The sequence below is a fragment of the Cyphomyrmex costatus genome, unplaced genomic scaffold, assembly GCF_001594065.2.
Source record: "Cyphomyrmex costatus isolate MS0001 unplaced genomic scaffold, Ccosl1.0 scaffold1532, whole genome shotgun sequence".
Classification (NCBI taxonomy): domain Eukaryota; kingdom Metazoa; phylum Arthropoda; class Insecta; order Hymenoptera; family Formicidae; genus Cyphomyrmex; species Cyphomyrmex costatus.
This window is the reverse complement of record NW_017275536.1, coordinates 17696-28389: the sequence shown is the minus strand read 5'-3', so window position 1 is coordinate 28389 and position 10694 is coordinate 17696. Positions and strand designations below refer to the sequence as shown.

The following is a 10694-nucleotide window of genomic DNA, read 5'->3' as shown; positions in this document are numbered from 1 at the left end:
ATAATAAACCGTGCTGTTATCATTTAAATATGTTATTGTTTTAAGTTCTACTGACTGCTGACCGATATGACGCATATTTAAAATTATCGCAGAACCATCAAGAGTTAAATAGTATTAATATGTTACCACGAAAAGTAACTGATTAATAATTATAGTTGCTAGTACAAAATGAACATACGTGAAATGTATGTAACTTTCGGTCGATTTTCGAATCGCCTCCGCTTTCCCCTGCACACCTTATCTCATTAAATACGTATATATTTTAAATAAAATTATTTTAAATACTCCCGACTGCTAACTGGTATGATATTTAAACCAATCGACTGTCATGAGACATTTTGACTGCACGCGGAACGTTGAGGCGGACAGTGCAACTTTCGGTTAATCATTTACTTCTAGTTATTATATATTGACTGATATTCTAATTTTTAATTGTGTCTAAAGCGGCTAAGTATTTTATTGTATTCTTTTTCTTTAGAAATTTATATTATAATTTTTATGTTATAATCGTTTTTTTGTTTACTTACGAATTGACTCTCATTGTGCTTCACCTTGTTTTAATTATTAAATTGTAATATATTACCACGAAAAGTAACTGATTATTAATTACACAGGGCCACAAAATGAATTTGAGGTGGAACATAACTCAAACCAGTTGACCTTAAGGTTTTTGGGGTCGCTGATCACGATCCCGGTGTCCATTTGACCTCATCACGTCCAGGTCAAGGTCAAATGAAGTTCAAAGACATTCATTTGAGAGATATAATTTTTTGACCCCGGATTCGGAAAGAGCGGAAAATTCTACGTCTGAATAGACCCTGACAATTTTTTTAACCGACCGGTAAAGGTCACTACGAGGTTATTCAAAGGTCAAATTTTTCCATTGGCTGTTTTCTGGTACCTTAGGCAGAAATGGGAAACAAATCCGTTGACCTTGAGGTTTTTGGGGTCGCTCATCACGATCCCGGTGTCCATTTGACCTCATCACGTGAAGATCAAGGTTAAATGAAGGTTAAAGACTTTCTTTCAAGTGATCTAATTTTTTAGATCCCAGATTCTGAATGTGCATTAAATGTTACGATCGAATACGTCCTGACCTTTTTGTTGAACTGATCGTGAATTTCATTTTGATGTCACCTAAGAGTCCAATCGTTCTTTTGATCTCGCTGCTGGTATCTCAGCTATAAATGGGTCTATCAATTTTCCAAGTTATTCCGGGACCAGGACTTATAACTGATATTTCATGCTATAAGAAGGGACATTGTAAACCGACATTTTTTGTGCCTGCCCCCAGGGCACCTCCACGCGGTGACGGCGGGCAACGTATCAACGGCGAAGTCCCTGGGTGAAGGCGTGCAAGCCGTCATGGCAGGCACAAGAAGAAGTAGGTGTACGATGCAGGGCCTCGGAAACCCAGTATCGGCGATTGGTCAGGGTGAGCACGCGGGCCCGCAATCGTCGTCATCAGGCAACCGCAGCTCTAATTTGGTGGAAAACTTGGCCACTTTAGAGTTTAATGCTACAAGTTCAACAACAACTCCATGTCATAATCGATTGAACAACTTTTGCGTTGTTTGTTCGAAGTATGTCACTACAAACCAGGGCAGGCAATTCACCGATAAATTAAAAGAAAATTACAAAAAATGTTTCGATCTAGATACATGTGGAATGAAAAATTCCTGGACACCAAAAATATTATGTGTCACTTGCCACATGCGAACCATGAAAAAGAAGAAACAAATATTTGCTTCTCCTACGATCTGGCGAGAGCCAAAAGATCATAACTCTGATTGCTATTTTTGCTTGACCAATACATCTGGGTATAATAAAAACAATAAATCTAATATATCTTATGCATTTGTTCAGTCTGTGACTCCCGCTGTGTTGATTAGCACTGAACAGGTTGAATGTGAAGAACAAATGTCGACTGACGAAGTCTCTTTTGAGACAGAAACTGATAACAACGGTATGACAATGTCATGGGAAGAATCCGAAGATCAGCAAAATGACGATCTGAATGAATCGCAAGAATCAAAAGATGATCAACCCGGAAATTCGCATGGTTTTACTCAAGACGAACTAAGCGACTTGGTTCGAAACGCAGGTCTTTCGAAAGAACTTTCCGAACTCATCGCTTCTAGATTGAAAGAGAAGAATTACTTAGCTCCAGGTACTAGAGTGAGTTTTTATCGCGATCGAGATCAATCATTCAGGAAATTCTTCTCTAAAGCACAGGGTTTAGTTTATTGTAATGATGTTGAAGGACTCATAAATGAATTTAAAAGTGTTAAATATGTAGCTAGTGACTGGCGACTATTTATTGATTCATCAGTCAGGAGTTTGAAAGCTGTCTTACTTCGCAATGGGAACGTATATGCCCCTATACTGGTTGGTCATTCAGTGATTTTGAAAGAGCAATACCATAATCTCGATTTTCTACTCAAAAAATTAAAGTACGATAGTCACAAGTGGCAATTAGTGGGAGATTTAAAAATAACCACTATTTTATTAGGTCAACAAAGCGGAAACACAAAATATCCTTGTTTTATTTGTGAGTGGGACAGTCGTGCCCGAGAACATTATGTGAAAAAGGACTGGCCACTCAGAAACAAATTAATTCCCGGATCTGTGAACATTGTTGAAGATAGTCTCATTCCTAGCCATAAAGTCATCCTTCTACCTTTACATATCAAACTCGGCTTATGTAAACAGCTTATCAAAGCAATGAAGGTATCGGACAGTGATGCCTTCATGTATCTATTTGAGAAATTTCTTAAAATTTCCGAAGCGAAAATCAAGGAAGGTGTTTTCGATGGCCCTCAAATAAGAAAACTGATGAAAGATGATGAATTCGAAATGAGAATGACCAACAATGAAAGAGCAGCTTGGAGTAGTTTCAAAGAAATTCAAAAAAATTTTTGGGAAATAACAAAGACCCCGATTATAAGAATGTTGTCATCAGACTGTTGGAAAACTACAAAAAGATGGGATGCTTAATGACCTTAAAAATCCATTTCCTCGATTCCCACATTGATTTCTTCCCTGAAAATCTGGGGGACTTCAGTGAGGAGCAGGGTGAGAGATTCCACCAAGATCTGAAAGAATTTGAGAGAAGGTATCAGGGTGTTTGGGATATCAACATGATGTCAGACTATTGTTGGTCTTTAAAAAGAGATGCATCGAATACACACACAAGAAAATCCCTTCGTAGATCTTTTACAAACAAAAGAACACGTCATACATGAATTTCTAATTCGGATTCTGTAAAAGAATCTACTACGAAATTCCATAAAAAAACCCACTCTACTGACATCAACAATATTGTTATACAACGTCTGAACTCAACATTCAGTAACAAATGGTTAAACACCATCTGCTTTCACGTAAATGACCTTTAAATGACCTTTAGTGGACGGTTAAAAAAATCCTAAGGTCTTGTTCAATTACAAAGGGAAGGTTCGGATTCGGCGAGCGACAGCGCCGATCAAAATAGAACAAACAACAGTCACAGTAACAAGTAATTATATTGCAACAGATGTTTACATGAACTCATCTGTGGGCAAGTCGTAAAAGCCATTAATAAACAGTTGATACTATGTGCATGCATATAAGTATACAAACTTAGGAATCATTAATAAACAGTTAGTAATATGCGTATGCATATCTACAGATACAAACTTAGAATCATTAATAAACAGTTAGTAATATGCGTAGGCATATATACATACAATGAAAAATTAGTAATAAACAGTTAATAATATGCGTATGCATATATATACCACTGAAGAATCAGTAATATATATATATACAAAGTCCATTTTGGGTGGCGAACAAATGTCACTCTCATCTGGCAACGCTCTCGTGTTTGATTCGCTCGGTGTGGTATCGGAAATCCGCTTCTGAAACAATGTATTCAAAACGGGGGGGAGGGGGGTTATGTTACCCACACTCCGGTGAACTTGTGAAAGAGAAACGGGCTTTTCCCTGTGCCGTCATCAGGCCCCGTAAGAAAGATGCGCTAGGCGCCGTTCGAGACTTTCATCGAACGCTCCAAGTGGTGTTTGCTAGACACCGCCCGAGACACTCGTCGGGCACAATCACTATGACAGTGAGAGAGAGGGAAAGAGAGAAACAATGACCGGCAGCGGCACTGCCTTGGTAGCCACTCCGAAGGCATCGGAGTGAAACTACGTCCGGGCCAGATCACCGGACTCGAGGAGGTGGTAGCTGCCACCGCCGGAGACACTCGTCCGGCAAAGAAACAGACGGTGGTTGTATGACCGACCATTACGCGCGACGCCATGAAGGATGGCGACACGGCCCGAACTTTAGAGACAGAAGAGAATTACCTGAGCCAAGGCACGACTTATTCAGTCTGTTTCAGACGACTATACTCCAGGCAATCGTGCCACCTCCCTTAGGGACATATACCTTTGGCTACGGTATGGAGTAGTGGCCACCAATTCACAGCGGGTCCGGAGCGTCATCAAAACGAGGCGTCGTTGCTGCCAAAACGACCGAAGAGAGAGCATTCGCATTCGTGGTGCGCATAGAGAACAGGGCCGGTTCGCATCAGCCGCGCGCCCTGAGTGGTCTAACGATCTCGGTCGATAACCGAGCTTGACTGAACATTCCGCCCGCCTTCCGAAACGGAGCTTCCGAATACATCCTGAGTCTGATCTAGGGGTAGTACACAGACCTTCGTGATTGGTCTTTTCAGGGTACTGGTGGCAGTACGCAGGGTCACAACCCTTATCAATCCATCATCGCCTGGATGTAGTTGCGAGACTCTAGCGAGCGGCCAAGTGGCTGGTGGGTAGCGTTCATCCAAGATGAGAACCAATGACCCGACCTTGATCTGCGTAGATGGGTGGTGCCACTTCGAAATCGACTGATACCTTTGAAGACATTCCCTCTTCCATCGTTTCCAGAAATGCTCGACCTTCTGGCGAATGGTTTGCCATCGAGAAGGTTGTTCCGAGAGGCTGGGCTCTGGGATAACGGTAGGTGCTTCCCCGATAATGAAATGTCCTGGGGTAAGCGCGGAGCAGTCCTCGGCATCTTCAGTCAGAGGGCACAAGGGTCTTGAGTTGAGGATGGCTTCAACCTGTGTGGTGAGCGTCGTTAGCTCCTCATACGTGAGTATGGTGATTCCAATGACCCTACGGAGGTGAAACTTCGTAGACTTGACTGCGGCTTCCCACTTGCCTCCGAAATGTGGTGCTGCGGGGGGAATAAAGAGCTACTTCGTTCCAAGATGGGCGAGCCCAGTGGCAATCTCGCGTAACTCTTTGGTAGTCGCCTCGAAGCGACGTCTTAGTTCACGGTCAGCGCCGACAAAGTTAGTTCCACAGTCGCTCTGTAAAGTCGCGCAGATTCCACGTCGAGAAATGAATCGCTTGTATGTTGAAAGGAAGGCTTCCGTGGTATACTCAGTGACCAATGTGGATCGCGGATGTAGCGAAGCAGATGAAAATCGCCAAATAACCCTTATACGTCTTAGCTGCCCGCCCTCGCCAAGTCTTAATAACGAAGGGCCCGGCGTAGTCGACTCCTGCATGCAGGAAGAGACGGGACGGAGTTACTCTTGCTAAGGGGAGCTGGCCCATTAGTTGTTGAGCGCGGGTGTGGCGATAGCGTGCGCATTTCACGCATTTCAAGATGAAGGAACGGACAGGAACCTGGCCTCCGACGATCCAGTATTTCTGGCGTATGTAGGCCAATGTGATCTGTGTCTCACCATGGAAGGTTTGGAGATGGGCCTCTGCTATTACCAGGGTAGTTAACCGGGATTGTTTGGGTAAAAGGTAGGGATGCTTGGAGTCGTCTTCTAAATTGGCGCGTTGAAGCCGCCCACCAACTCTCAAAAGTCCGGAGTTATCTAAGAATGGAGAAAGTCGATTCAAGGGGCTCGTCATTGGTAGATGCTCGCCCTTCTTGAGCCGCTCAACGTCGAGCGAAAAATGAGATTTTTGTACTTGAAGTACCCAGAAGCTACAACTGCTTTGTAGTTCGGTTGGAGTTATACACTCTTCACCTGCCTTAATGGGTAGACGGCGAAAACGTGAAATGGCTCGTTTACAGGTCGCGGTAACGCGCAAGAGCTTTGTGAGCGAGGAGTAACGCTCTAAGAGATCCCACGGGGGTTTTTGTCGCCCGATTAAGGAGTTAAGTGTGAGGTGTGAAGTTTCCTCTAAATCTATTTTCACGGGGGGCTTCGGGTGCAATTCTGGCCAATTATCCGATGATAGACGAAGCCAAGGTGGTCCAGACCACCATAAAGAATGTTGCTTAATTTCAGAAGGGTTCAAACCCCTTGAGGCACAGTCCGCGAGATTCTCCCGACCGGGAACAAAACACCAATTGGCGGATGGTAATATCTCCTGAATGGAAGATACTCTGTTGCGAACGTAATCCTTTAATTTCGCGGGATGAGAGGAGATCCAATAGAAGGCAACGGACGAATCTGTCCAGAGACGGATGGGCGTATCCTTTAAGTTTAAGCTGTTTCGCACGCTGGCCGCAAGACGAGTCAGAATTAATGCGGCGTTTAATTCTAGACGAGGTATAGTGAGTTTCTTTAGCGGAGCAATTTTCGTTTTGGAACAAGCAAGATTCACTTGAACGTCTCCATTATGGAGTTCGACTCTTACATAGACGACGGCCGCCATCGCAAGTTGCGACGCGTCAGAGAATCCATGTCGCTCAACAGAGCGTGCGGTTTGAGATAGGCTGAGCCAGCGGGGAATTTCGGCGCTATTCAACTCAGGTAATTGTTGTTTGAAGCGATTCCATTTCTCCTGTAGTTCGTTCGACAGCGGAGTGTCCCAATCCACTTTAGTCAACCAAAGTTCTTGAAGAAAGGCTTTAGCACGAACCACAACGGGGGAGATGAATCCCAAAGGGTCATATATCTGAGCGGTCTCGGAAAGTGCTAGTCGTTTGGTGACGACGTGATCGGAAGATGGCGCAGCACAAAAGCTGAAAGCGTCGCGATGTGGCTGCCACAGCAAACCTAAAATTTTGATGCGTGATGAGTCTAACTCAACAATAGGGGCGTTATCATTTTGAGACAACGATAGGTGCTCTAGCAGAGCTGAATGGTTGCTACTCCATTTTTGTAAAGGAAAACCGCCCGCCATGCAAAGCTGGCGTACTTGCGTGATAACTTCTTTGGCCTCTTCCAACGACTCGGCACCGCCGAAGATGTCATCAATATATCTGCCCTTAGTCAGAGGGGCTATCGCTTTAGGGAACCGGTAACCTTCATCCTCAATGAGTTGTTGAAGCGTGCGAAAAGCTAAGAAAGGGGCGCAGCTTAGACCGTAAGTCACTGTTGTTAGCCTATATGAGATTACTTGCTCGTTGGCGTCGTGTCAAAAGATGCGTTGAAAATCTTGGTCGTCAGGATGCAGGAGGATCTGCCGATACATCTTAACGATGTCTGAGGAGAAGACAAAACGATGCGAGCGGAACCAGAGCAGTACCTCGAAAATGTTAGTCTGTAACTTTGCCCCGGCATGCAAAATATCGTTCAATGAGATGCCGCTGCTCGTACGACTAGATCCGTTAAACACAACTCGAATATTGCTGGAGAGGCTGCCTTTGCGCAAAACTCCATGATGGGGCAAGTAACAAGTGAAAGGATTGGCTGATTCGGGCTCTGCTACTGGGACCATATGGCCCATCGTTTGATATTCCAGCAAGAATTCGGAATACAGTTTCGCGTATGTTCGGTCTTGATTTAAGCGTGACCGCAGCCGCGACATACATCGGAGGGCCGTCGCAGACGAGTCTCCTAAAAGGGTAACAGGGGATTTTAATGGAAGACGAACTATATAGCGGCCATCTCGATCTCGCGAGACAGTGGAGCGAAATTGTTCCTCGCAATCGGCATCGTTGGGATTTAAAGGCGTAATGGCGGACTTGGGAATTTCCTCCTGCTCCCAAAATCGAGTCAAAAGGTCTTGGAGATCGGTGTCAACGAGGCAATGATAGACGCTCCCTTGATTTATGGAGGTACTAGAATTGACGGGCCCTGAAATCACCCATCCAAAGAGCGTTAATTGCGCCACCGGTGACGACGGGTCGCCCTTTATCAGATTCGGGTGAATAATTTGACCATACGAATCGGTGCCAATAATCACATGAATCGGCCCGGGTTTGCCGAAGTCGGGATCTGCTAATCTCAGATTGTCAAGATGACTCCAAGAATGGCGAGACACTTCAAAGAAAGGTATTTCACAGGTTAGCTTTGGAAGAATATAAGCCCGCAACTCGTAAGAGGCAGTCAGGTCAAGCGCGGAATATAATGTAACAGCAACTTGACCCTTTGTGTGCCCGGAGAAAGTTCCATCAATGCCAGTTAAGGGGATCGCGGCAGATTTTCGCGTTAACCCTAAACGATGTACCAATTCCTTTAAGACAAACGATAATTCAGATCCTTGATCGAGGAGCATTCGGACGGTTATAAATCGACCATCGCGTGTCTTGGCTTTAGCTCGGCAAGTAGCGAGGAGAGTAAGTGGCGGAGATTCACTCACGGGCTCTACAGGTTTGGCGTCGGGTGATTTTAGTCATTTTTTCTCAGTTTTGGCCGCGGTCAAGGACGAAGCGCTATCAGTCGAATGCTCTGACGCATTCTTATTTAAAAGTTGGGAGGATGACTTACTATCATTATGCAAGGTGATATGATGTTTACCACTGCAAGTCTTACAACGACGCGGGCTCGTACAACTATTTGCTCGGTGAGGTCCTAAGCAGTTGAAACAAAGCTTTAGTTTTATGATGACGCGCTTACGACGTTCGAGGGACTGAGAAAGATAATTTGGGCAAAGGTACAAGGGATGAATGGACTTACATAAGCGACACTCCACTCCGGTCTTACCAGACGGGGTGGTAGCGACTAGACTACGAATCTTTCTGTCTGAACGACTTTGAGCTCCAGGTGCTCGCCCTTTGTTGGTAGCTGGCTTAGTCACAGCCGGGGCTAAAGTCTCCCACGCTCTCGTGCGACCGGTCACAAATTCCTCGAATTCTTTTAATGTAGGATAGGCGGTCGATGAACCTAGCTTTACCTCCCACGCTTCACGCGTGTCTTCGTCTAGCAGACGAGAGAGTTGATGCACCAGGAGAGGGTCCCAAGAACTTGTATGACAGTTAAGCGTTTGCAACGTTCCGAGGGATTCAGTAACAGTGGCCATCATACTGTTAAGCTCTTGAGAAGATTTCGCTTTGATGGGTTTCAGATTAAAGAGTCTATCCAGCTGGGCGGATATAAGAACCCGCTTGTTCTCGTAACGTGAAGTGAGATTCTTCCACGCTATGTCAAATGTATTATCCGTTACCTTGAGATTTGTGACAAGTTTTGCCGCATCGCCGGCGAGACAGGTTTTCAGGTAGTGCATTTTTTCCACATTGTTAAGCTCTTCGTTATGGCCCACCATGGATGAGAATAAGTCATAGAATGACCTCCAAGTATGCAGGTCCCCGTTGAAAGTCGGCAGGCGAATTTTCGGAAGGCTACCTCGACGGCTATAGGACCGAGTATCTGTGACTGGAGTGTCAGAAGATCGTGTTGACGTATTCGCTACCTCCATCACTTCTTGCTGATTTAACAGCAACGATTTAGCTTGAATGTAGAACTCCTGGCATCGTTCATAGGTACGATGTTTCATATATGATTCCTCGCTAATTCTAGCGGCATGAGCTTGACATAGCTTGTCATGCTCCTCCTGGAATTTACTCCAGTTAACTTCGAGAACGTCCAAGCGGGTATTGGATAGGTGACGAGACAATGGGTCGGAAGATTCACTGTTTGCATCTTCGACTGAATTCTGAATGCGGAGGAATCGGTTCATCTGGAGGGATATCTGCGCCTGCGAGGGATCCATGCTTTTAATTTTTAGCGCTTTAGACGGTTGTCGTTACACCTGTGAATAAACGCTAGGGATTAGAAGATGATTCGTCATTCGCAACATTTCACAATAAATATTTTAGACTGCTTTCAATCCATTCCGGGAACGCGCACCCGTCCGAATCCGGCTCGAAGGACCAAAAAATGTTCAATTACAAAGGGAAGGTTCGGATTCGGCGAGCGACAGCGTCAACCAAAATAGAACAGACAACAGTCACAATAACAAATGATTATATTGCGGCAGAGGTTTACATAAACTCAGTGTAGTTTAATTATTCAAGAAGAATGGACGTTAAACGAAATCATTAATAAACAATTAGTAATATGCGTATGCATATATATAAAAGACTTAGAATCATTAATAAACAATTAGCCATATGCGTATGCATATATATACAATTGAAAATGAATAATAAACAGTTAATAATATGCGTCTGCATATAAATATATATAAACAACTGAAGAATCAGTGATAAATCGTTAACAAGATACTTATGCATATATATACCACTGAAGAATCAGTAATAAATCGTTATAATATGCGTATGCACACATATATATATATATATATATATATATATATATATATATGCAAGTCCATTTTGGGGGGCGAACAAATGTGACTCTCGTCTGGCGACGCTCTCGTGTTCGATTCGCTCGGTGTAACATCGGAAATCCGCTTCTGAAACAATGTATTCAAAACGGGGGGGGGGAGGGGGGTTATGTAACCCACACTTTGGTGAACTTGTGACAGAGAAACGGGCTTTTGCCTGTGCCG

The 10694-nt window shown here is 44.2% G+C and overlaps 1 protein-coding gene across 1 annotated transcript; it reads right to left on the bottom strand.

Moving 5' to 3' along the window:
* Positions 1 to 4594: 4594 nt before the first annotated feature.
* On the bottom strand, positions 4595 to 8459 carry LOC108783487 (uncharacterized). The gene is made up of 3 exons (XM_018552058.1): positions 7432 to 8459; positions 5441 to 7317; positions 4595 to 5223 (listed from the first exon to the last, which is right to left on the bottom strand). The coding sequence occupies exons 1-3, from the start codon at positions 8457 to 8459 to the stop codon at positions 4595 to 4597; spliced, it is 3534 nt and encodes a 1177-aa protein (XP_018407560.1).
* Positions 8460 to 10694: the final 2235 nt, after the last annotated feature.

Excerpts from the sequence above, each read along its gene's own strand:
- LOC108783487 (XM_018552058.1), bottom strand. The coding sequence starts at position 8,459 with ATGCTCCTCGATCAAGGATCTGAATTATCGTTTGTCTTAAAGGAATTG. Across the intron at positions 7,318-7,431 it reads TCCTCAGACATCGTTAAGAT|CTGCGCCCCTTTCTTAGCTT; the intron begins GTATCGGCAGAT and ends TTACGGTCTAAG. Across the intron at positions 5,224-5,440 it reads TACATCCGCGATCCACATTG|CACCACATTTCGGAGGCAAG; the intron begins GTCACTGAGTAT and ends TTCCCCCCGCAG.